Source organism: Octopus sinensis, linkage group LG3 (genome assembly GCF_006345805.1).
Source record: "Octopus sinensis linkage group LG3, ASM634580v1, whole genome shotgun sequence".
Lineage (NCBI taxonomy): Eukaryota > Metazoa > Mollusca > Cephalopoda > Octopoda > Octopodidae > Octopus > Octopus sinensis.
Genome location: NC_042999.1, coordinates 35,463,805 through 35,490,911, shown reverse-complemented (window position 1 = coordinate 35,490,911; position 27,107 = coordinate 35,463,805). Strand labels below are relative to the sequence as shown.

At 38.5% G+C, this 27,107-nt stretch overlaps 1 protein-coding gene across 2 annotated transcripts in view; it reads left to right on the top strand.

Annotated features, from left to right (window-relative positions):
- The first annotated feature begins 6,143 nt into the window (after window positions 1–6,143).
- LOC115209687 (b(0,+)-type amino acid transporter 1) overlaps window positions 6,144–27,107 on the top strand; it is a 60,618-nt gene continuing 39,654 nt past the window's right edge. The window contains exons 1-2 of one of the 2 annotated variants that reach the window (XM_029778164.2): window positions 6,144–6,862; window positions 24,045–24,246. In XM_029778164.2, coding sequence (XP_029634024.1) covers window positions 24,045–24,246 — 202 coding nt within the window. In that variant the 5' untranslated portion in view covers window positions 6,144–6,862. Of the gene's footprint in view, window positions 6,863–7,833; window positions 7,932–24,044; window positions 24,247–27,107 lie in introns of those variants that run through there. The other variant, XM_036500925.1, reaches the window with a different exon arrangement.

Sequence of the window (27,107 nt, the reverse complement as noted above, 5' to 3'; positions counted from 1 at the left end):
GCTTCCATAAAATGCACCATCCGAATTGTGGCCGATGCCAGCGCCGCCTCGACTGGCTTCCGTGTCAGTGGCACATAAAAAGCACCATCCGAATCGTAGCCGAAGCCAGTGCCGCCTTGACTGGCTTCCATAAAATGCACCAATCCGACCATGGCCGATGCCAGCCTCGCCTGGCACCAGTGCAGGTGGCACGTAAAAAGCACCCACTACACTCACAGAGTGGTTGGCGTTAGGAAGGGCATCCAGCTGTAGAAACTTTGCCAGATAAGACCGGAGCCTGGTGCAGCCTTCTGGCTTCCCAGATCCCCTGTCGAACCGTCCAACCCATGCTAGCATGGAAAACGGATGCTAAACGATGATGATGATGATGAATATCACGAAGAGATTGTATAAAACACAGTTTGTTTACAGTTGACATGTGTAGTTAACTCCTCAATCTACTGTATTTTCTGGCACACATGTTGACATATGTTGTGTAAACAGTCAAACATTGTTAACATATCTTGTCAAATCTTACTGCATTTCACATGGAATTCGGTCCTCTAAAGTCATATTGGTGTATAAGGTAACCTACCTTTTTTTTGGCTGTAAATTTTGGTCTGAAAAATTCGACTTGTATGGCAGGGTTAGGGTTGTCAACCCTTGTTTTGTGGTATTGGTTTTGACTGTGTTTCACATGTATTGCAAGCCCCAAGTACTTTAATGTTCATTATATTTTATATACATATTTATTTGCACTTTGTGGCTTATAAAGTGAAATACTCAAGAGACATCATTAGCTGCTAAGAGAAAAACAGAAAAAGTGAGAAAAAAAATTCAGTCTTAAAGGTTGCAGACAAACCTCTGATTTGTAAAAATAGTTTCAAATTTTAGCACAAGTTTGGCAAATTTAGTGTAAGTGGCTAAGTTGATTACACTGATCCTAGTGATCAATTAGTATTTAATTTATCAACCCTGAAAGGATAAAAGATAAAGTCATCTTTGGCAAAATTTGAATTCGGAACATAAAACCAGAAGAAATGCTTCTAAACATTTTGCCTGACATGCTAATGATTCTGCTAGCTTACCACCAAAATTTTAATTCTAAGTAAAAAATTCCAATCAAAATCATAAAAAGAGAACAAAGTATAAAAATCTTTAAACCTTTCCACCCCATTAAACAAATCCTCATTATCCTTATCATGATCATGAACATGACCATGACCATCATTGTCATTTAACGTCTGTTTTCCATGCTGGCATGGGTTGGACACCTTGAAGGAACTAACTAGGCCAGGGACCACACCAGGTTCCATAGTCTGTTTTAGCTTGGTTTCTATAACTGGATGCCCTTTCTAATGCCACCTACTTTACAGAGTGTAGGGGGCGCTTTTTACGTGGCACCAACACCAGAGCATTTTATGTGGCACCAACATCAGTGCTTTTTATGTGGTACTTTGGAATTAGGATATCAATTCTGTTGTGGTGGGCAGGTCTTCTTGAGTATAGTAATGCACCACATATCTCAATTTTCTGTCATCTCCTTCGTAAGGCTTAGTATTTTGAGATCAGCCTTCAATACTTCATTCCATGTCTTCCTGGGTCTCCCTCTTCCACAATTTCCCACCACTTTAAGCGACCAACACTTCTTTATGCCACTCTCCTCATCCATCCACATCAGTTTTTTTTATAAATTAGTAAAGTTTTTACTACAGAATTGTTCCTATTGCATAATCTAAATTTTATTCTGCTTATGCGCAGGAGTGGCTGTGTGGTAAGTAGCTTGCTAACCAACCACACGGTTGCGGGTTCAGTCCCACTGCGTGGCATCTTGGGCAAGCGTCTTCTGCTATAGCCCCGGGCTGACCAATGCCTTGTGAGTGGATTTGGTAGACGGAAACTGAAAGAACCCTGTCGTATATATGTATATATATGTATATGTGTGTCTGTGTTTGTCCCCCTAGCATTGCTTGACAACCGATGCTGGTGTGTTTACATCCCCGTCACTTAATGGTTCGGCAAAAAAAGAGACCGATAGAATAAGTACTAAAAGGTGGTGCTCCAGCATGGCCGCAGTCAAATGACTGAAACAAGTAAAAGAGTAAAAAAGAGTATGCAGCACCTTTGCGAAACAATGTATAGTTTATTCACTATATCTATATGCTTCAGATTCACTGATTTCATTTGATTTCATAAGTGACACAAGTATGTGATGTTGAGAAGCTGCAACAACAGTGAAATCTGTATTTACCTGTTGCGAGCTGGCAGAAACGTTTGCACGCCAGCCGAAATGTGTAGCCGTATTTTGTCTGCCGTTACGTTTTGAGTTCAAATTCCGCCGAGGTCGACTTTGCCTTTCATCCTTTCGGGGGTCGATTAAATAAGTACCATTTACACATTGGGGTTGATATAATCGACTTAATCCGTTTATCTGTCCTTGTTTGTCCCCTCTGTGTTTAGCCCCTTGTGGGTAGTAAAGAAATATGTATTTACCTGTTGCTCTTGCAGCCACTTCTCAGGTGAGATTATTTTGCCTAACTTTGAAGTATATCATGGTTTTCTCACACAATATGTCTGTAAAGGGATTTTTCCTGGTCAAAATCCACAGTTTCTGGTTTTTCAACTACATACATACTATAAGTATGTTATATAGATAAAACTTTTACTATGGAGCAGCTTCTGTTGCATAAGTATGTATTTATGTATGTATACTCTCTTACTTGTTTCAGTCATTTGACTGTGGCCATGCTGGAGCAACGCCTTTTAGTCGAGCAAATTGACCCCGAGACTTATTCTTTGTAAGCCCAGTACTTATTCTATCGGTCTCTTTTGCCGAACCGCTAAGTGACGGGGACGTAAACACACCAGCATTGGTTGTCAAGCAATGCTAGGGCGACAAACACAGACACACATATACACATATATATATATATGCGACGGGCTTCTTTCAGTTTCTGTCTACCAAATCCACTCACAAAGCATTGGTCGGCCCGGGGCTTGAGTAGAAGACACTTGCCCAAGATGCCACGCAGTGGGACTGAACCTGGAACCATGTGGTTGGTTAGCAAGCTACTTACCACACAGCCACTCCTGTGCCTATATGTGTAAAAACACACACACACAATCATCATAGGCATACTTACACAAATGTTCCCCTACTACCTGACTTTGTTTCCTCATAACTTCCAGAAAAATGGATATTTTTAAGTGAAATTTTCTATGAATACACTTCAGATAGTGCAGATTACAATTATATTGCAATTTAATCTGAAGAAAATTTTCAGAGGCTGGATGGGGAGTTCCATAAAATTCACATGAGTTGGCTTTGTTTCCTCAGAACTTTCATCACAAATTCTGATATAATCAGAATTTACATGATCTGAAGAATATATTTAGAAAATTTCCTTAAAAAATATCCATTTTTCTGGAAGTTATGAGGAAACAAAGTCGGTTGAGGGACACACTTGTGTAGGTAATACCATCATTTTTGTTGCATTTCTGATCTAGAGATGGATATTGATGTGTATGAGTCGCTTTTTAAATGTAATTCTGGAGAAACGAAGAGACAAATCTATCTTATCTTGTCTTACTCATTTTACCCCAGTTAAATTTGTCTTTTATATATGCTCAAATAGAACAGAAATAATTTTCTGAAATAGTGTTCTGAATATGTTATAGTGTTTTTAATGTATTTGGAGATAGTCATTCACTTAGCTGATATAGTTTTTGTAAGGTAGTGAACAATTGTAAAAAATATCTCGTTGCTCTGTCAAAAATGCAGTAAATCTTATTCATTCTGCTCATTTTTTTTCTTTGTTTCATAATCTGTATTTTGTGTTTCCTGTAAATATATGTCTCAAGGTTATCTGTGTCTATCTATCTTACTGCCTCTATGACAGCTCAATTTGGATTTCTCTCATAGCTACTCTCAATACTCTGCATCTTGTCCTGGATGAAGTTGGATTTTAAGTTCACTTGGGCTGTTGCCAGCCTCGGGCCATTGCCAGCTTTGCCTGGCCCCCGTGCCGGTAGCACGTAAAAAGCACCATCTGATCGTGGCCGTTTGCCAGCCTCGTCTGGCACCTGTGCAGGTGGCACATAAAAAGCACCCACTACACTCTCGGAGTGGTTGGCGTTAGGAAGGGCATCCAGCTGTAGAAACACTGCCAGATCAGACTGGGCCTGGCGCAGCCTTCTGGCTTCCCAGACCCCAGTTGAACTGTCCAACCTATGCTAGCATGGAAAACGGACGTTAAACGATGATGATGATGATTTATTTGAGCACAGGGTAAAGGCCCACTTCTGTCATGAATAACCAAGGGATTGCACCTAGAAAGTTCCCATCTGAGTCACAAGTCCAGGCAAGGTTGTTTATAGAAGACCAGCGGTTACTGATGCATACCAGTCTCCCCTCTCCGTGCCACTGATGTTAAAGGCCTATACAACATGGCACCAGTCACGCTGCAACTCATTTCTACAGCTGAGTGAACTGGAGCAATGTGAAATAAAATGTCTTGCTCAAGAACTCAACACATAGCCTCGTCCAGGGATTGAACACACTACATCATAATTGTGAACCTGACGCTATAACCACTGAGCCATGCACCTTCATCATTTGAACACAACTCTATGTTAATCATACTTAAATTATTTGGCTCACACTCACTCAACGTGTCAGACAAATGCAGTTTCTATCCACTAATAAGCCAGGTCAGCTGTGATAACAGTTTGATCTCATTTTGCAGCTTCTGCAAAGCGGGATCAAACCAAGGAAAACAAGGTAACAAATTAATCCTCTTACTAATTCAACTAGATAATAATGTAAGGATATCATTAATATACTACTCAGTTTTTAGATTAAGGAAAGTTAAAAGGATTTATATTTATAAATCAGTTTCACATTCATTATGTCTGAGTTGCATTGAGGGAGCTGTTTATTTGCACGAGAACCTGTTTCTACAGTTGAATGGATATTTCCCAATGCTGGCAACTGGACAATAAGTAGCAGTAGTAACAATAGCAGTAATAGCTTTTAAATGTTTTTATTTATTTTGTACCAGAGACCTATTTATTGATCAGTGACTCTACCTTTGTTAATGTTGTTTGTGAGGTGACAGTAGTCTTAGGAAATAATTTCTGTCATGAATATCATAGTGATAGTATACTCTCTTTACTCTTTTACTTGTTTCAGTCATTTGACTGCGGCCATGCTGGAGCACCGCCTTTAGTCGAGCAAATCGACCCCGGGACTTATTCTTTGTAAGCCCAGTACTTATTCTATTGGTCTCTTTTGCAGAACCACTAAGTGACGGGGATGTAAACACACCAGCATCGGTTGTCAAGCAATGCTAGGGGGAAAAACACAGACACACAAACATATACACACACACTTATATATATATATATATATATATATATATATACATATACGACAGGCTTCTTTCAGTTTCTGTCTACCAAATCCACTCACAAGGCATTGGTCGGCCCGGGGCTATAGCAGAAGACACTTGCCCAAGATGCCACGCAGTGGGACTGAACCCGGAACCATGTGGTTGGTTAACAAGCTACTTACCACTCAGCCACTCCTGCGCCTATAGTGTCTGTTAAGACAGTAATTTCTGCTATGGTTGCTGAAGGTAAAGTGAGTGACTGCTATATTACAGTAACTGGGCCTGAAATTTCTTCTGACCCTGAAGATAAGGGTTAGACGTTGAAATGCATTCCTAGCTATGTTAAGGGTGTACTTTCCCCAAGAGTGATCCTCAGTGCTAGAGAGACCTAAAATTTGGAGTGAATGTGTAGATAGAAGTTGTGTGCTGCTCGTGTTTAAGGGGATGTGGTTTTATAGTCTAACTACATCTGTAGTTACTATAGCAGGGTCAGAAGAAATTTCAGGCCCCACGAAAGGTTCCCTGTAGAGTATTGTTCTCAGATCATCTGCAATGTATGGACATCCAAAACGGCATTCAGCAAAGGGCCACCTGATTGATTGGCATAAACTTACGTTTTCGAACACGCTGCTGATTCTGGCTTACAGGCGTGTTGTTTCCTTATTGCTACTATTATGGCGTCTGCTCCTCTGCGTTAGCCGGACACATGTCATCGGACACATGCATTTCTCTCTTGCTTGTCTCTCCTTTCATTATCTTGTTGTGCCGAACCCCCAGGCCCTACACTAGTCATTATGACCAGCTATAATTGACTTGCAGTGGTTTTAGAAAATTATATTACAGGCCTGTCTAAGGATGACTGAATATATTGTTCTGTAGACTTCTCTAAGCTAAATTAAGATGAGTAAACAGAAGCGATGTTGCTGATATTAATCAGATCTCCTTTTCTTGTACAACTTCATTCATATCAACGATGCACTCTAGGAACATAAGTCACATCCATACTTCGCTGGCATTTTATTATATCAATTCTAGAGTGACGAAAGGTTAATCTGGCCTCGGAAGGATTTGAACTCGATCGAAAGAGCCGTAAAAAACACACCAAGGTATTTTATCCGACGCGCTAACAATACCGTTAAAGTCAAAAACCGTCTTAAGCCTGCTACATCGTTTACTTAGGACGACTCACCGTTCATTTCTATCGTCTCTTCGCTACATTTTATAAGATAAAGAACAAATTCAACCAACAAATCTGTTTGGTGGAGTTGAATAATTTATAAATGAATAAATCATCATCGTTGTGGACAGAAGAAAAGAATGATATAAGATTAAGAAAAGCGGGGGGGGGGTATAGAGCGGGAGTAGTAGCAGTGACGGGGGAGAGAAAGAAAGAGCTTGAGCGTGGTAGATGGTGGGAACATATTCTTTGATTTGAGATATTTCTTCACATTTAACTACTTTAACAGTTTAAAGCGCGAATATAACAACGAAAGGTAAGAATGACAGAGCTATTTTCTTCCATGCTATCGACATTATGAGATTATTATCATTATTTATCAAATTCTTCAAGTGTTTTTTTGCAACTTATAATTATTGATGATTCTTCATATAATGTTAACTATTGCATCATCTTAACATATGGTCGGAACGAGGATTGTACATCGGTTTAAATTACGGCCAATAAATAACATATAATCTGCTTTTATTTTAATCACTCCAGTTTATTTTCTCCGTTAATGAAACGTTATTACATATTCACTTGCTTGTTTCTCTGTGCACCTCATTGAAAACACGCCTGACTGAATGTTGTGTTTCGAAAATTTGTCTCGTTTCAAAATATTTATCCGAATAACATCATGCAATCTCCGGACAATTTTATGTTATAGTTTCGTGAATAAAAATTATTTATTCTACAAAATATTCCCTATGTAGCAACGCAAAGATAATATTTCACTTATGCAGCGTGGAAAATTATTCACGTCGACAGACATGTGCTTCTTGTCTTACTTTCTGTCTCCCTAATTCGTAACTACTTTTTCTTTAATAAACACATCATTAAACTTACATGTGGAACCTTTTGGATTTTTACTTGATGGAATTTAAATCCAGTTTGTACTATTATGTTTTATTTACTAAAACAGAATTTGCATATTTCAAGTCGACTCGAAGTCTTGATGATATTCGCTTACATAGCTATTCATAAAAAGTAGCAGTTTGCCTCGGCTCTTATCTACTTTCCACTTAAAAGGTAATTGTTCAACCTCATGTTGTACAAATTAATAGTAATTCTCTTTACGTTCTGTCTTTTGTCTTTTCTTGTTTAATTAAAGACAGCCTTGTCATTTTTGCAAACCCATCAGACATTCACTTTCAAATTTAAAAAGGCTCCAGCTTCATCGCAAGAATGCTCGATTAAGCTCGTCCTGGGGCTAAACAATAACGACGGCGTGTTTTTAAAGCACCTTCTTTCTAGAGGAGGATGAATCATTTTGTCGTTGTTTTCGGCAGGTATCTGATAAACTAGGTCTTGATATCGTTTACACCTTGATGCACTTAAAAAAGGATGGAATTGTGTTCATTTTAAGTTTACAAAGATACTGCACCAGGAAATAAAATATTACAAATATTTTTAAAATATCTCGAAATATAATCTTAAATATCTTATATCTTTAAAGAATATCACCAAGTGACAATTGTACATTCTATTTTACAATGAATTATTTATATTTCGGGACGAGTTGTTTGTGTAACAGTCTGTGATTAATATAAAGTGCAGTGTCGCTGCAGGTTAACTAAATTTCACATATTAGAAGTCTTAATGAATAACAAACCCTGGTGTAAACATTTCATGTCCTGTTGAACTCCTTCCTACTAAAAAAAAAACAAAAAAAAACCTGAAACCCCCAGCTGTCATAGGGCCAACGAGCGAGTTGTCGCTTCTTTGTTATTACCCCGCATTACGTGACCTTTTCGGTTAATGTTTATAACTTGACCCGGAAAGGAAAATCAGAAACAATAGTGCAATGGGTGTAAAAAAAAGTGTAGGAAACGAATATGAAAAAAAAAAAAAAAAAAAAAGCGCGCTAAGCAACGGGAGGGTAGGGAGAAGACTTCGGAAAATTCACAAGATCCGAGTTTTCCCCCTCATAACTTTTAGGAAAATAGTTTTTTTTTTTTCAATGAAATTTTATATAAACTGCATACATGGTTAAACTAAAGCGTTAAACCCGGTCAAAAAAACAAAACAAAAATTGTGTAATAGGTGTAAAACAACTTACTATAAACGAATATGAAAAAAAAAATGCGCGCACTCGAAAGGGGAGTGGGGGAGAGGCTTCGGAAAATTCACATCGGGAATTTCCGAAAGCGTCTGAGGGGCTGACCCGGGCACCAAAACAGCAAAAAAAAAATAGTGTAATATACTATAAAGAAATTCGTGGGGAAAACCTTTTCCAAGGAGGTGGGGAGAGGACTTCGGAAAATTCACAAGATCTAAGTTTTTTTCCTTTGTACCTGTTAGGAAAATGTGTTTTTTTTTTTATTGAAATTTTGTTTACATGCCTTTCAAACGGCATACATTATGATTATAAAGTAATTTGTGGGGAAAATCTTGAGGTAGGGAGAGGACTTTCGGAAAATTCCCAAGATCCGAATTTTTCCTCGTTATATTCCGAAATCACATTCAACTTTCTACAGATACCCTAGCGTAATACTGCTACACTACGTAGTGTTTACTTCTACCCACTTTCAATAATTTTTAATGTTTTGGCTTCAATTTTGTTTCATTTTATCTTCAATTATCTTCACGCTTTTTTAACCCTTCCGGCGTTATTCTCTCCTATCTATCTATCTATCTATATATATATATATATATATATATATATATATATATATATATATATATATATATATATATATATAGATATAGAGAGAGAGAGAGAGAGAGAGAGAGAGAGAGAGATAGATAGATAGATAGATAGATAGATAGATACATACATATATATATATATATAGGAGATAAATATATAAATATATATATATAATATATATATATATATACACACACACACACACACACATATATATATATATATATACAGACGTGTTAAATTTTTACAAGTGCACCTTACCATAGGCACAGGAGTGGCTGTGTGGTAAGTAGCTTGCTTACCAACCACATGGTTCCAGGTTCAGTCCCACTGCGTGGCACCTTGGGCAAGTGTCTTCTATCAAAGCCTTGTAAGTGGATTTGATAGACAGAAACTGAAAGGAGCCCGTCGTCCATAATATATATATATATATATACTTGCCATCAAAATGTAGGACAAGATACTGTGATAGCCTGGGCTTCCGAGGAACCTAAGAGACCTGCATGGGGTGGATGCAGATGTCTTTAAAAGAAAACTGGATCTCTTCTTGTCAGGTGTCCCAGATGAACCAACTTCACGGCAGGAGGTGCAGATGAGGGCAGCTGCATCGAACTCTCTCATGCACCAAATGGCAATTGCTAAAAAGCATTCATGAAGTAAAATCATGTAGCAACACCAAATGGCGGTGCCCCAGCATGGCCACAGCTTGTGAGCTTAAACTAGATAAAAATAAAAAATATGTAAATGTGTGTCCCTATCATCGCTTGACAACCGATGCTGGTGTGTTTACATCCCTGTAACTTAGCAGTTCGGCAAAGATACCGATAGAATAAGTCCTGGGGTCAGTTTGCTCGACTAAAGGCGGTGCTCCAGCATGGCCTCAGTCAAATGACTGTAACAAAAGACTAAAAGAATAACTAGGAATCCGAAGAAATCTTTTTAAAATCACTTTTGAAGGTGAGGTGCGCAACTACATCAGCCCGATTTCTTTACAGATATTTTAAGATGATATTTTGCAGAAATACATTTTCTAGAGTGTGGATTACATTAAATAGAAAAATCTAGGAAGTTTGGAAAGAATAATAAATGAATACTGAAGTTATAAAAATTAGTGGTAACAATGTCTGGACAAAAAACCATGTTAGTGTTTGTGTGAAACAAAGTCAAAGTGTATTAAAACAAAATATCTTTTACATGCCTGCTAAAATTACTGGATATATAGATCCCAGGATATATAAACCCTAAACTGCAAAATAGTTTTGAAATGGCATCAATTTTTCATGCCGAAATTTTGAACGGGTAACTAGTACACTTCGATTTCGTTTGGAGAGACAGTGAGTAAAGGTGTGTTTTGTCATTATGTATGTTTTTGTACAGGCCTAAAAAAATACATAAATGACAAAACACACCTTTACTCACTCACTCTCTCTCCACACGAAATTGAAGCGTACTAAGTTACCCGCTTAAAATTTTGCCATGAAAAATTGCTAAAGGAAAGTGGCAACACTTGGTGTCATTTCAAAACTATTTTGCAGTTTGGGGTTTATATATCCTGGGATCTATATATCCAGTAATTTTAGCAGGCATGTAAAAGATATTTTGTTTTAATACGCTTTAACTTTGTTTCACACAAACACTAACATGGTTTTTTGTTACAACTAATTTTTGTAACTTCAGCATTTATTTATTTATTTATTATTTTTTTCAAACTTCTTTGATATTTCAGTTTAATGTAATCCACACTCTAGAAAATCTATTTCTGCAAAATGTCATCTTAAAATATGTGTAAAGAAACGGGGCTGATGTAGTTTTGCACCTCACCTTCAAAATATTTATGCACATTTTCAAATAATTTCAGGGAGGTGGGTTCCAGTTTCCTGTCCCATTTCAAAGAAAAATAAGGGGTTTGCAGCACATTAGGTGGCCAGGATAGTTGCTAACATGCAAGAAATCTAAGGATTTTTTTTTTTATGAACTGCATGGAGGTGCACTTGTTAAAATTTATCCGAATGGTTTGGCGGACATAAACAATGTGGACTGCGCACCCTTTGGTTGCTTTTTTTTTTTTTTTTATATAGAATTAGCCATTTTCGAGTATGAAGGATTCTGCAAAAAAAAAAAAAAAAAGAGAAAAAACCCAGCATTTAAAAATTTTTATTTCTTCCCCAAATTCTTCAATTTTCACTTTTTTCAGAATCTTTTTTTGCGAAATACGTAGAAAAATACAGATACGTATTTCGCAAAAAAACAAAAAAAAAAGAAATTTCTGTAAAAAGTGAAAATTGAAGAATTTGTTGTGGTGGTGGTGGGGGTTTAAAAATTTGGAAATTACGGTTGGGAAAAAAATTTATTTTCAAAATTCCAATAATTAAATCTACAAAATTATCTAACTTGAGCAGTCCAATGTATAAATACAAAAACCAAAATAGAATAACAGAAAGGAAGACACTTTACAGGGTGGCAAGGAATATGCACAATTAAAATGACTTACAACAAACTGGAATTTACCGAGGATAAACCTCAGCAATATGTTTCAGAAAAGTGTGGAAATTCTGAAGTTCGTTTTTGGCTGTTATGATGTAAAACTCCCTATGCATGCATTCGTCAATATGTGACCATTGCAATTCCCCCGTTGAACCACTAATATATTTAACACGTCCTTTCATTCGCGACCATTAGGCCTCTATGTGATTTGTACATGCTCTGGTGACTGGATCTATGAAATTTTGGGAATGATTTACCATATGGTGAATGTAATCGAGTGTGTGGAGATTACAACAGCTTGCCCAATTGTCAGTCATAACAGTAGTTCCTGGAAGAACATTTTGTCTGATAACATTCTCCAACGTCTCTGTACTCCTCTTGGGGACAATTTGAAGAAATCCTTTTCTGGCTGTGGTGTCATAACATTCGACAACCCAAGTTTTGTGATACATTCTTCCTACATCGTTCTTCCTTTTGAAAATACGCTTTCGTCAATCTCCACTATATGATCCGGACCACTGATGGGAGTTTTGTCCTGCAGCAGTTTTGCCGAACAGATATCTCTACAGAACTGGTACCACTGAACGGCAGTTTTTATATCAATGCCATTCATACTTGCAGATTCACAGGCAATTCGAAAATAAAATCAAACACTAAATGAAAAACTACATATAATGGCAATTTAGAGTTTTCTGTAAATGTAGCTTTCCAGATGGAAAGAGTTGTTTTTATATTTAGTGCACTTTCTATTGACAAACCCGTCAATAGAATGACTAGAATTTTGAAAATTCATCGAATGTGTGCAAGCACAGTTTTTGTTTTCATTGGCAATGTGTTTTGTCTTCAGATAATCTATAATGTTCTCTGGTGCAAGGTACAGTAAAAGTTCCAATCAGGGTGCACACATTGTAGAATAATTTCAGAAAAATAGCAACAGCAGCTTCTTTTTAAATCATCATCATTGTTTAACATCCACTTTCCATGCTAGCATGGGTTGGACGATTTGACTGAGGTCTGGCAAACCAGATGGCTGTACCAGACTCCAATCTGATCTGGCAGAGTTTCTACAGCTGGATGCTGGGTACAAATATTGTGAAGAAGATGATGATTGTTGCTGATGGAATGGCTGTGGTGGCTTCTTGGTTTCAATTAGAGTTTATGGAAATAATGAATGTACCTTAACAGCTGATAGATATTGACATTTCTGCGACTCAAAACGAAGGATAGCCTTATTTTTTTTGCATATTGTTAATCTCCATATTTTTTCCACACAGATTGAAAAAAAAATTTCGAAAAAAGTTAAAAATTAAAAATTTGGTGGGAGTGGGTGGAATTTAAAATTTTGAAAATATGTTTTTTTTGCGTATTCAGAATCTTTGTCATCGAAAACCTAGGAATCCACTGTGAAACTAAAATAAAAAAAATATTCCTGAAAGCTCCATTCTTGGGTAAAGGTGACTGTTGTCTAGCTCCACCGTAAAACATACACTACAACTCCTCTTACTCCCAACTTGGCTTATACTGTAAAATATTCAATACAGATCTTCCTACACATGTATCAGATGGCCTTGAGATATGCTAAAAATAACAGCTAAATCAATCTTAACTTTTTTCTATCATGAAATGATATTCAACACCATATTTATGAAACCATTCAGATAAATTTTTACAAGTGCACCTCCACGCAGTTCATCAAAAAAAAAGACACTTGGAATATCTTGCATGTAATCAACTACCCTGACCTCCTAATGTGCCGCAAACTCCTTATTTTTCTTCAAAAAAAGGACAGGGTAGGAAACTGGAACCCCACCTCCCTGAAATTATTTGAAAATGTGCATTTTTTTTTCATATTCATTTCCTACACATCTTTTTACACCCATTGCACTATTTATTTTCCTGATTTTTGTTTCCAGGTCAAGTTGTAAACATTACCCATATTTTCTAATTAGCTGTTTTGACAGGACTAAATATAGATTGTCACTTAAAAATATAATTTACAGAGAATTTGTTTGAAAACGTTTAGACAAATTATCGTCTAGTAAGGTATGGCAGTGTGGTTAAGAATCTACCTTTGCAACCGCATGGTTTTAGGTTCATTGACATTGTGAAAAAAGGAAGTGTTAGTTTTTACATATATATAGTTTATGGATGAGAATTAGATATTCTCAATATAGAAGGCACTTAGTAGTGCTCATGAAGTTTAAACTTGAGTGGGCAGAGGAGTAACTCATTTACTACTACTATATCTATCTATCTATATATATATATATAAGGCGGCGAGCTGGCGAAATGCTTAGCGGTATTTCGCCTGTCGTTACGTTGTGAGTTCAAATTCCGCTGAGGTCGACTTTGCCTTTCATCCTTTCGGGGTCGATAAATAAAGTACCAATTTCGCACTGGGGTCGATGTAATCGACTTAATCCCTTTGTCTGTCCTTGTTTGTCCCCTCTATGTTTAGCCCCTTGTGGGTAGTAAAGAAATATATATATATATATATATCACGTGATCACGTGACCGACCAGTCCATCAGATATAGTTACACATCGCTGGTCACAATGCTTTCACATTTTTTTAGCCTTCGATTGACGCCACCCCGCTGGCTAAGCGAGCAGGCCAACAGAAGAAAGAGTGGTGAAAGAGTACAGCAGGGATCACCACCACCCCCTGCCGGAGCCTCATGGAGCTTTTAGGTGTTTTTGCTCAGTAAACACTCACAACGCCCGGTCTGGGAATCAAAACCGCGATCCTACGACCGTGAGTCCGCTGCCCTAACCACTGGGCCATTGCGCCTCCATATATATATATATATTAGAAAGTTTGGAGATGATGTACAGGTATTATATATTAGAAGAAATAAGGTACTCAGAAATCTGGATGGTTTTATATTTACAGATATTTATTAATATGTCACATGTTTTTATAACAGCGCTTGCGTCCACTCTAATGACGTCTTCAGATTGAATTTTTTCAGGAGATTTGTCTCTTTTTATAGTATTATTGAGTGTGTAGGGGTGGAGAGAGATATAAGATAGTAAAAGAGGGTGAGGAATGGGGAGAAAGAGAGAGTGTGTGTGTGTGTGTGTGTGTCTTTGTATCTGAAAGGAATCTCAATGGAAAAGAGAAGGAAAGGAAGAAGGAAGAGAGAAAGAAGAAAAAAATGTGCTTTGCTTTTATGCAGCTGGTCAGTTCTTTCAATAGAAAGTGATCCTTGGCTTTTAGAAATGGCAAAACCAGGTGGCTACTCCAAGTGGGGGTAAATGTTATTTTTCAAAAAATTGTCTGGATTCCTTTTTATCATTGTCTTGTGAGAGAGAGAGAAAGTGTGTGTGTGTGTGGGCGCCTGTGTATCTGAAAGAAGTGTCAATGGAAAAGAGAAGGAAAGAAAGAAGGAAGAGAGAAAGAAGAAGAAAATGTGTTGACATCTTTGCAGCTGGTCAGTTCTTTCAATAGAAAGTGATTCTTGTCCTTTAAAAATGGTAAAACCAGGTGGCTACTCCTTGGAGGGGGGCCCTCTTATTTTTCAAAAACTTTTTGTCTGGATTTCTTTTCATCATTGTCCAGTGAGAGAGAGTGTGTATGTGTTTTTTTTTGTGTGTGTGTATGTGTACATGTGTGTGTGTGTGTGTGCCTGTTTATCTGAAAGGAGTGTCAATGGAAAAGAGAAGGAAAGAAAGAAGGAAGAGAGGAAGAAGAAAAAATGTGTTGACCTCTATACTGCTGTCCAGTTCTTTCAATCCAATGTCTGATTCCCATGCTGGTATGGGTTGGAGAATCTGGATGTAAGATTGTTTCTATTTATATATGTGTGTGTGTGTTTAATACAATTTACTTTACAAAATTGGTCCTTCATCCAGTACAAATCATTACAGAAATATTTTCAGCCATTCAGTTTCGGGAAGAACTTTGTTGTGAAGTATTTTCCCATATTTTTCCTGAAGAAGGTGTCATTCCTTGGGCATTTATAGAAGGGAAAGATCTTAAATTTTCCTTCTTCACATGTATCTACGTGTTTACTGAGTGGAATCTTTCGCAGTTTCTCCTATCAGACATGTTGTCGGTGAATTCTGGCTCGTTGGCATAAAGAATTTCCAGTTTCGCCTATATAATTCTCCTTGTGTGTGGGGCAGGTTATGCAGTATATTACGTTCTGCGTCTTGCGATTCATGTCTGCATTTACTTTGAATATGTGACCACTCTTAAATTTTATTTGTTTGTTTCCCTCTATATATTTGTAGATGGGGTTACTGCAGATCCCAGCAGGTTTAACCCTTTCGTTACCGTATTTATTTTGAGACACTCTGTGTTTCTTTCAATTAATTTTAAATATAATAAAGAATTTAGTAAAATAACTTAGTTATCATTAAGCTAGAGTTAGGAACGTAAATTGTGATTAAGGCTTGGTGGAATATTTTAATTCAAAACTTATGAAAACAAGACATTTTACCACAGAGCCAGAGCCAGTTTTGGCCGGGTTAGTAACAAAAGGGTTTAGGACATCATCTCCTAACAGCCACAAAAGGTAGTGCTACCCTAAAGTCATTTGGTTTGCCACACCCACACTCAACATCAGGACTTGTCTGGGAAGAATTTTCCTTAAATTAATGGATAAACATTTACACAGTCACATAGATACAAGTGTTTGTTTAAGAGACACAACTCGAGGGTTTCTTTCTGTTGTGCATCTAGCATTTAAAAAAAAATATTATTGAACACCCCCTCAGCCATGCACAGAGGCAAGATGCTCATGCAGGGTTAATAATGAGTGCTTGGTGGGTGGTCAAAACAACTCTGGAGGTGTATTGTATGAAGCTGAGGTGGTGTGGCTCTGGCAGTGCTGGTGTTGACGGCAACTACAGCGATGGTGCCAACAACACATCTACTGATAACAACAGCAGTGAAGCATTTGTAATAGTGGTAGCAGTTCAAGAATTTGGACCTGGAGATCTCCATTTTCAGCGACTTCGAGGGCCACCTCCCAGTGGTGTCGGTCGTCAACGAAGAGCCCTTGACTACAACAAGATAACCAAAGTTTTTTTTTTTTTGTCCCAAGGTCTGGGGTCTCCCGCCCCTAAGCCCTAGACCATCACCTAATCACCCTTACTCGTCTTGTTGCTTAACAACAGCAACAACAACAGCAGCAGCAGCTGTTCAAGAATTTGGACTTGGAGATCTCCATTTCCAGCGACTTCAAGGGCCACCTCCCAGTGGTGTCGGGCGTCAATGAAGAGCCCTTGACTACAACAAGATGACAAAAAGTTGTTTTTTTTGTCCCAAGGTCTGGGGTCTCCCGCCCCTAAGCCCTAGAGTCTAGGGCTTTTCAAACGTTTTGCTGGAGCAGAACCCCAAGAAAACATTTCACTGGCTCGAGGAACCCCTATGCAATAATTTAATAGTCTTATGCACACATATCTGCACAGGAGAATTAAAAATTACTGCCGATTTTAGCAGTTTTGTAACTCCTTGCGGAACCCCTGGACTGTACTGACGGAACCCTAAGGTTCCACGGAACCCTGGTTGAAAACCACTGCCCTAGACCATCACCTAATCACCTTTACCTGTCTTGTTGCTTAACAACAGCAACAACAACAGTCACAACAGCACCAGCAATGCATCCAGCAACTGCAGCACTCGCATTGCATCCAGCAATAATAGCAACAATGACTGATACAAGCAGTAGCAATAGTAGCAGCACTAGCAACAGGTCTAGCAATGACAACATCAACAGTGATAGTATTAGCAGCAACAGTGGCTGTGTGGTACGTAGCTTGCTAACCAACCACATGGTTCCGGGTTCAGTCCCACTGCGTGGCATCTTGGGCAAGTGTCTTCTGCTATAGCCCCAGGCCGACCAATGCCTTGTGAGTGGATTTGGTAGACGGAAACTGAAAGAAGCCTGTCGTATATATGTATGTATATATATATATATATATATATATATATATATATATATATGTATGTGTGTTTGTCCCCCTAGCATTGCTTGACAACCGATGCTGGTGTGTTTACGTCCCCGTCACTTAGCGGTTCAGCAAAAGAGACCGATAGAATAAGCACTGGGCTTACAAAAAGAATAAGTCTCGGGGTCGATTTGCTCGACTAAAGGCGGTGCTCCAGCATGGCCGCAGTCAAATGACTGAAACAAGTAAAAGAGTAAAGAGAGTAAAGAGTGGTTATAACAGAAGGGCACAGACACGGAAATATGTCAGTTCTATAAGCAGTCCATTCAAGCCTTGTCTTAGCAATCACAAGTCCTCCTTCAGGATACTAGAGATGTGGAATATCATGTCCTTGGCCAGCTATGTATGCCCAATGTGCTCATGTCTGGACCAACATAAGAGGAAGTATCTAAGCTTTAAAGGCCAAATAGTTGCTGGGTAGCATTACTATATTTGGCTATATACACTGAAGATGGTTGTTGATGGTTAAACAACTATATAAATGGTAATATTTAGTCAAGCATCTCTGAAGTCAGCTTGTAGTAGGTATGCTAGTCTTAAGGAAAAAGTTTGATTTTTCACATCTGAAATTAATGTCAGAAATTTGGTTAAGTTCATCTGGAAGCTATGTGTGTGTGTTTTTTTTTTCCTCTCATTGTTGACGACGCAATTTTCATCCTTCAGTTTCTTCACTTAAAAGTTACTCTGTTAGAATTATCAATTATGATGTTTTTTTTGTGAATTACTTGATTCATACATATCCCTGTCTCTCTTTCGGAGAGGCACTGAGCAGCTATACGCACACATACACACACGGCAGTAACTCCCGCCTACCGAATTCAATCACAAAGCTTCGGTCGGCTCGGGGCTATAGTGGAAGACACCTGCCCAAAGTGCCATGCAGTGGGACTGAACCCGAAACAATGTAGCTAGGAAGCAAGCTCCCTAACCACACAGCCATGCCCGTGCATTAATTGTAAATACTATCAAGTCTTATCAATAAGACATAATTGAAGATAATTCCCTTCTTTGATCATAATTCAACATGTTAACATAACCTCCTTTCAACCTCCTTTATTACTTAGGCTTAAGCATGTAGCCATTTAGGGGTCATGTGCAACATTGCACCTCAAACAAAAGGCCTCATACAATCTACCCTTTACTTGAGATAATCATTTTCCAGCCTGTTTTTATTCTGGCTGTAATGCTCTCAGTGCACAGCTGATTAGGTTACCTAGGTAACAGATCCTGTCAACTATTTCTATGAATCCTTCTGAACATTGGAAATGATTTATTTTACTGCTCTGATTACTAACTATGACTGTGTATCTTCCATATGCAAAGTCTCTTCTCTTGCAACCTGCATATGACCCCATTATACCTTTTGTGCACCTGTTGTTCACATTGAATATATCATATGAAGTTCCTACCTACTCCTTTGCTGCATATTGAGCATAGCAATAGTAGATTCTTATCTTAGTAGCAATAGTAGGCTCTTATCTTCTCTCCCTATTTGCTAAAATTAGTCTTTGCTAAATTTACTCTGAGACCTAGTGCTTCTAGGTTTTGTTTCTGGAATTCCTTTTCTAAATCTTTCACTGACTTTACTATTGCTACTAATTCATCAGCATGTAAGAGTTGCTATGGACAGTTTAATCTTAAACCCTTCTGTTATGACTTGGATACCGATAATAAATGGGAATGTACTGAGAACTGAACCTTGATGAACATGCACCCGCATACTAAATTTCTTCTAAGTAAACTGATAACTAGGTTGTCTCATCAAGACTTGTTGTCTTATATATCTTATCATTATCATCATTTAACTCACGACAGTGGTTGTTTATCAAGAAACTAGGCCATACCAATATAAACTGTCGCAGCTGTGGTCAGTCCCCAGTGAGTGACAATAGGTTTGGTGTATATTTACATCAAAGCTTTAAAGCAAGCACAGTTTATTTACATAAACTGCCATTGTTTTGACACATTTTTCTTCTTTGCAGTTGGCACAATTGAAGTGGGGGGGAAATGTCTGCGTTTCTTGATGATTCAGTGTGAGAAAAGACAAGCATGTGGACACCCTGTGATTGATATGGTGCCAAGCATCCGCTATATCAAAAACATATTTACTAGTGCCATGTCCACCGCAGATAGGAAAAGTTTATTATACCTATTTCTTTATTACCCACAAGGGGCTAAACACAGAGGGGACAAACAAGGACAGACATAGGTATTAAGTCGATTACATCGACCTCAGTGCGTAACTGGTACTTAATTTATCGACCCCGAAAGGATGAAAGGCAAAGTCGACCTCGGCGGAATTTGAACACACAACGTAACGCAGACGAAATACCTATTTCTTTATTACCCACAAGGGGCTAAACACAGAGGGGACAAACAAGGACAGACATAGGTATTAAGTCGATTACATCGACCCCAGTGCGTAACTGGTACTTAATTTATCGACCCCGAAAGGATGAAAGGCAAAGTCGACCTCGGCGGAATTTGAACACACAACGTAACGCAGACGAAATACCTATTTCTTTATTACCCACAAGGGGCTAAACACAGAGGGGACAAACAAGGACAGACATAGGTATTAAGTCGATTACATCGACCCCAGTGCGTAACTGGTACTTAATTTATCGACCCCGAAAGGATGAAAGGCAAAGTCGACCTCGGCGGAATTTGAACACACAACGTAACGCAGACGAAATACCTATTTCTTTATTACCCACAAGGGGCTAACACAGAGGGGACAAACAAGGACAGACATAGGTATTAAGTCGATTACATCGACCCCAGTGCGTAACTGGTACTTATTTATCGACCCCGAAAGGATGAAAGGCAAAGTCGACCTCGGCGGAATTTGAACACACAACGTAACGCAGACGAAATACCTATTTCTTTATTACCCACAAGGGGCTAAACACAGAGGGGACAAACAAGGACAGACATAGGTATTAAGTCGATTACATCGACCCCAGTGCGTAACTGGTACTTAATTTATCGACCCCGAAAGGATGAAGGCAAAGTCGACCTCGGCGGAATTTGAACTCACAACGTAACGCAGACGAAATACCTATTTCTTTATTACCCACAAGGAGCTAAACACAGAGGGGACAAACAAGGACAGACATAGGTATTAAGTCGATTACATCGACCCCAGTGCGTAACTGGTACTTAATTTATCGACCCCGAAAGGATGAAAGGCAAAGTCGACCTCGGCGGAATTTGAACTCACAACGTAACGCAGACGAAATACCTATTTCTTTATACCCACAAGGGGCTAAACACAGAGGGGACAAACAGGACAGACATAGGTATTAAGTCGATTACATCGACCCCAGTGCGTAACTGGTACTTAATTATCGACCCCGAAAGGATGAAAGGCAAAGTCGACCTCGGCGGAATTTGAACACACAACGTACGCAGACGAATACCTATTTCTTTATTACCCCAAGGGGCTAAACACAGAGGGGACAAACAAGGACAGACATAGGTATTAAGTCGATTACATCGACCCCAGTGCGTAACTGGTACTTAATTTATCGACCCCGAAAGGATGAAAGGCAAAGTCGACCTCGGCGGAATTTGAACACACAACGTAACGCAGATGAAATACCGCTAAGCATTTCGCCCGGCGTGCTAACGTTTCTGCCAGCTCGCCGCCTTTTTAAAAGTTTATTATACCACCATTTCATGAGTTTGCACGCTAATTTGTGTGCTGGCACCAGTTGAATGGAATGATTGGCACTGCCCATCACGTGATTGTATGTCAACACCTCAGTTGGTTTCATTATGGGATTTCCAGCCCCATGTTGTTTGCCAGTGTCAAACACATGCCTGTCACTAAGGATGGGGAGGTGAGGTTTACTGGATGGCACCGCATCCTCACTATTCAATGGTTCACCCTCGGATTTAGAAAATACAGTTTACAAAAATCTTCCTGCAATATTGATTAGTGCCCACCAAGAACATCCTGAATCACCCCCAAGCACCAAAGTTTGGTTGTGAACCTGGTTGGACATGCCGGCAGGATGCCCTGGACTGTTGCCCTACTGCCTCTTTTATGTAACGGATATATGTCATTGCTAGTGAAATCAGAATCACCCAATCTAGCAGTGACAACATCAACAGTGATAGTATTAGCAGCAACAGTGGCTGTGTGGTAAGTAGCTTGCTAACCAACCACATGGTTCCGGGTTCAGTCCCACTGCGTGGCATCTTGGGCAAGTGTCTTCTGCTATAGCCCCGGGCCGACCAATGCCTTGTGAGTGGATTTGGTAAACGGAAACTGAAAGAAGCCTGTCGTATATATATATATATATATATATATATATATGTATGTATGTATGTATGTATGTATGTGTGTGTTTGTCCCCCTAGCATTGTTTGACACCTGATGCTGGTGTGTTTACGTCCCCGTCACTTAGCGGTTCGGCAAAAAGAGACCGATAGAATAATTACTGGGCTTACAAAAAGAATAAGTCCCGGGGTTGATTTGCTTGACTAAAGGCAGTGCTCCAGCATGGCCGCAGTCAAATGACTGAAACAAGTAAAAGAGTAAAGAGAGTAAAGAGTAGTTATAACAGAAGGGCACAGACACGGAAATATGTCAGTTCTCTCAGAGCCAACTATTGAGGACTAACCATTTGATGTTGAAGTGGAAGAGTTTGGTGTAAATGGATGTAACAACAAACAACCAGGACCGTAAATTCAATGAAACTGGTGTAGCTGGAAGTGGTGACGACTGTAAATTCCATGAAGGGCCAGAAGAATTAGCTGAACGTGTACAAATTTGATAGGAAACTATAGTGGAAATGGTGGTTTAACCGCAGAAACTGCTAAGAATATTTCTACAGCCACTGACCTTAGCCATAAAATGGACACAAACACCTACTACTAGATTTCCTCCCCAATCCCTGCAAACTAGTAGAATAGTACTTACACCTACTATTCTCTTTGAATCCCTTTCATTTTACTTTATTTTGTATTTTTTTACGCTATCTTCCTTTACCTCCTCCTCTCTCATTATTTACTATTATTATTTATTTATCTTCTTGCTTATTTTTGTACATTATATTTTTATATACTTTATTTTATCCTTCACACCAATCCTTGCTTTCCTACTTCCCTTTCTGTACCTCCTGCTTCCCTATCAATACCTTCCTCTCTTTAGCCGACCGGAGCTTTGTGATTGGATTTGGTAGGTGGAAGTTACTGCCGTGTGTGTATGTGTGCGTATAGCTGCTCAGTGCCTCTCCGAAAGAGAGAGAGGGATTTCTTTCTCTTTATCCCTTAAGAACTACCTCTGCTACCATCCTCTTACGAAACTTCGATACGTTTGCATTTATCTCTGGATATTTACACTATTAAGGTTATAACCATACAAGGATTTACACAGGATTGCACCTAAGGACTTATGGACTAACATCTACACTATTGGAAAGTTGAACTGTGAACTTTTATGCCTCTTTTTTCTTCTTTTTCTTCAATTCTTTTCTCCTATCCTCCATGTCATTGTTTCATTAATCTATACCCTTCACATTTTCCCTATTTGTCGGTGGCACGTAAAAAGCACCATCCGATCGTGGCCGTTTGCCAGCCTCACCTGGCCTCTGTGCCGGTGGCATGTAAAAAGCACCATCCAATCGTGGCCGTTTGCCAGCCTTGTCTGGCACCTAAAAAGGACCCACTACACTCATGGAGTGGTTGGCATTAGGAAGGGCATCCAGCCGTAGAAACATTGCCAAATCAGACTGGGCCTGGTGCAGCCTTCTGGCTTCCCAGACCCCAGTTGCACCGTCCAACCCATGTCAGCATGGAAAGCGGACGCTAAACGATGATGATGATGTCTCCGATGATGGAATATCCCATACTTTGGGATGTTCCAGAAACAGCTGTAAGACTTTGAATTTTTCCAAAAATAATAACATATATGACTCAAGATGTTTGTCTTGTCTTATCGTTTGTTGTCCTCTTTAACAATTATATATATATATATATATATATATATATATCATCATCATCATCATCATCGTTTAGCATCCGCTTTCCATGCTAGCATGGGTTGGACGGTTCAACTGGGGTCTGGGAAGCCAGAAGGCTGCACTAGGCCCAGTTTGATCTGGCAGTGTTTCTATGGCTGGATGTCCTTCCTAACGCCAACCACTCCATGAGTGTAGTGGGTGCTTTTTATGTGCCAGACGAGTCTGGCAAATGGCCACGATCGGATGGTGCTTTTTATGTGCCACCGGCACAGGGGCCAGGCGAGGCTGGCAACGGCCATGAACGATCTATATATATATATATAAATTTATTTTATATTTTTGATGTCTCAGTTTATTTTTTGAAGTTTTAAAATGATTTTGTTTTATTTACAGATGACTTCAGAATCAGAGAAAACCCCGGAGAATAGTAAATCGGAGAAAATACCTGAGAATAGTAAATCAGATGATAAAACTGAAGATATAATACCAGAGAAACAAGCTTTAAACCCTACCCCTGATAAACAACATGCTATGGTCATGGAGAAAAGTGTTGGTTTATTCAGTGCCGTTGCACTGATTGTAGGAACAATGATTGGTGGGTAGTTTCGGGAATCTTCCTTCTTTACACTTAAAAATATGCTATATTTTAGAAATTACTAAATCTTGCTTTGGCTTGATTGAATTCAATGTATAAATTTATGATGTTATATGGAACATTTGACTATTCATTCAGTGAATACAGAAATATATGCATCTCTTCTTTGTTCAATCTTAAGAGTTGTTCCCAACAAATTTAAATCAATTCTATTTAATGCAAAACCTCAGGGAAAGGAGTTTGAGGTTAAACCAGTAATTACTAATTTATTAAGTATGTGTAAAAAAAACTGAAAAGTTTTTGTAGGTGGGGAGATGAGTCACTGCTATCTCTAGCGATTGAGTGTCCATCACTGATGAGATCAAGGAAGGTTGAAATTACGTGATCTGGTGTTGGAAGTGGCAAGGATTTATTTCCTTGTTAGCAATATAAACAAGTGTGCATTTTGCACCAAATGCTTGTATGAAAGTTTCTCTCATAGTACCAACCACAGTATAGTTTGTTCCAACAGTACATCCATGTCCAAGTGGGGATAAATATTACCCTTCGGTAATATTTATCCCCACTTGTCACTAATATATATTTTTTAACAAGTTCATTGGCTAAACGCGGCACTAGTGCCTCTTCTGGCACTGTTTTTCTATATATCACTGGTAGGAGATGAGTCTCTGCTATCTAGTGGTTGAGCATCCATCATTGACAAGACCAAGGAAGGTTGAAAATCACGTGATCTGGTGGTTTTGGCACAGGAGATGGCAGGGATTTATATCCCTGCTAGAGATATAAGCAAGTGTGCATTTTGCACCAAAAACTTATATGATAATTACTCTCATAGTAACTACCTCAGTATAGCTTGTACTAACATAACATCCACCTTCAAGTAGGAATAAATAACAATTTAATGTATGTACTGGGCTCTTAGATAAATTTTTCCAACCCACCCCTGTTTTTCATCAATAATTTTAACAAAGCAGTCAATGATATATTCTCCTTCGTTATATATGACTTCTTGCCAATGTTCCACTAGCTTGTCAATGCCTTGACAACAGAAATCACTAGGTCTTGATTTGAAGAATCCATCAAGCCACTTTTTCAGTTCCAACTTGTTGAACAAAACACCTCACAGACCACTGGAAAACAACTGATAAAAAGGCAACCATCTGAAAGTGCTTTATCAGGAGAATTTGGTGGGTCACGTAGAACATACAAAGCAACCTCTTGAATAGCATTTTTAGTAAAATTAATGATGTCAGGGCAAGCATTGTCATGTTGGGTGGTATTTGTTCTGGCTCTTTGTGTTCTGAGTTCAAATCCTGCTATGGCTTATTTGAGTTCCTAGTTTATCGCTCCACCTAGTAACAAATTACATTTCATGGGCAAAATGTGGACTAATGTCACATTTTGAAGGAAAACCCACAAGGCAGAAGTTTTCATCGTTGAAAATGCAACTGATCTGTTTGGTACCGATTGGTTACAATTATTCAATTTATGGGACCTCCCCGTTAGTAAAAGCATAAATGGTTGTCTCTCTAAAAATGATTCATCTGAAGAGTTAAAGAGAAACTTTTAAAAATTGTTTCTGCAAATACTCTTGGACAAACTAGGTCTATGCACAAAGACTGAAGTGTGTTTTCAATTAGATGATAACGTTACACCTGTGTTCAAGCCTTAGAGGTAAGTGCCTTTTGCGACAATAAAGCAAGTGGATGATGAGTTGGACAGATTGGAAAAAATGGAATCATTGAAAACATGGATTACCCGAAATGGACAGCATAGACTGAGAGCCCATGGTCCAGGGTACATATAGACTATGCTGGACCAGTATACAGCACTTGCTATCTAATCATTGTGGATAACTACACAAAGTGACCAGAGGTATGCAGCTGTATAAACCCACAGCAAAGACAACAATAAAATTCCTACTTGAGTTATTTGCTCAATATGGTATTCCAGATATGTTAGTTCCAGATAATGGAACACAATCCATGGGATAGGAATTAAGAAATTTCTGCAAAATACTTGCATCTTTAACCTGCCTTACCACCTGAGGTCAAATGGGCAGGCGTAAAGATTTATTGACACATTCAAAACAACTCTAAGAAAAGACAGGAATGAGCTAGATTATGATGAGGCACTAAAGAAATTTTTGAGAGAATACAGAATAATGCCAAATCCAAATACTAATTCAGGAAATTCACCAGCAGAGTTAATGTTTGTGTGTAAAATAAAATTGATCTTTGATAAATTATTTCCAGGGAAAAATGTATATTAAGGAAAGATAAAAAATACATTAGGACATACAAGAAATATTACAAAACTTTTCAAAGTAGGAGACAAAGTTCATTTTAAAAATTACGAAAATGGTAAAGAAAGTTGGGAGGATGACTGTGTAATTAAAAGATTAGGTAACATGATGTATTTAATTAAAAGACAATGTTCGGAACATAAGAGACACCTTTGCCAGTTAAAGATGAGACATACAGGAAGAACGAAGGGTAATACCAATGGAAGTCTTCTATGATATATTTGAAGTGCCAGCACCAAGAGATAGTGAACCCCTTAGAACTAGCTTTAGAAAATGAAAATAAACTGAATATCTGGAAGTAATACCGAAACAGAAAAGATATTAAATTTAAAGAAAAAAAAAAAGTGTGTTAACAAGAGTGTTTAGTTCAACGAAAAGAAAAAGTGCTGTGTGCAATAAACACAATACTACCTTAAAAGTTGGGCAACAATTAAGATGCAACAACTAAAAAAAAAAGGAGGGAGCGGTGTTGGAAATAAAAATAAATGAAATTCCACTTTTTCACAGTAGTCAAAATTTTAAAAGGGGAGATGTTGTGATGAGAGTTATGATGCCC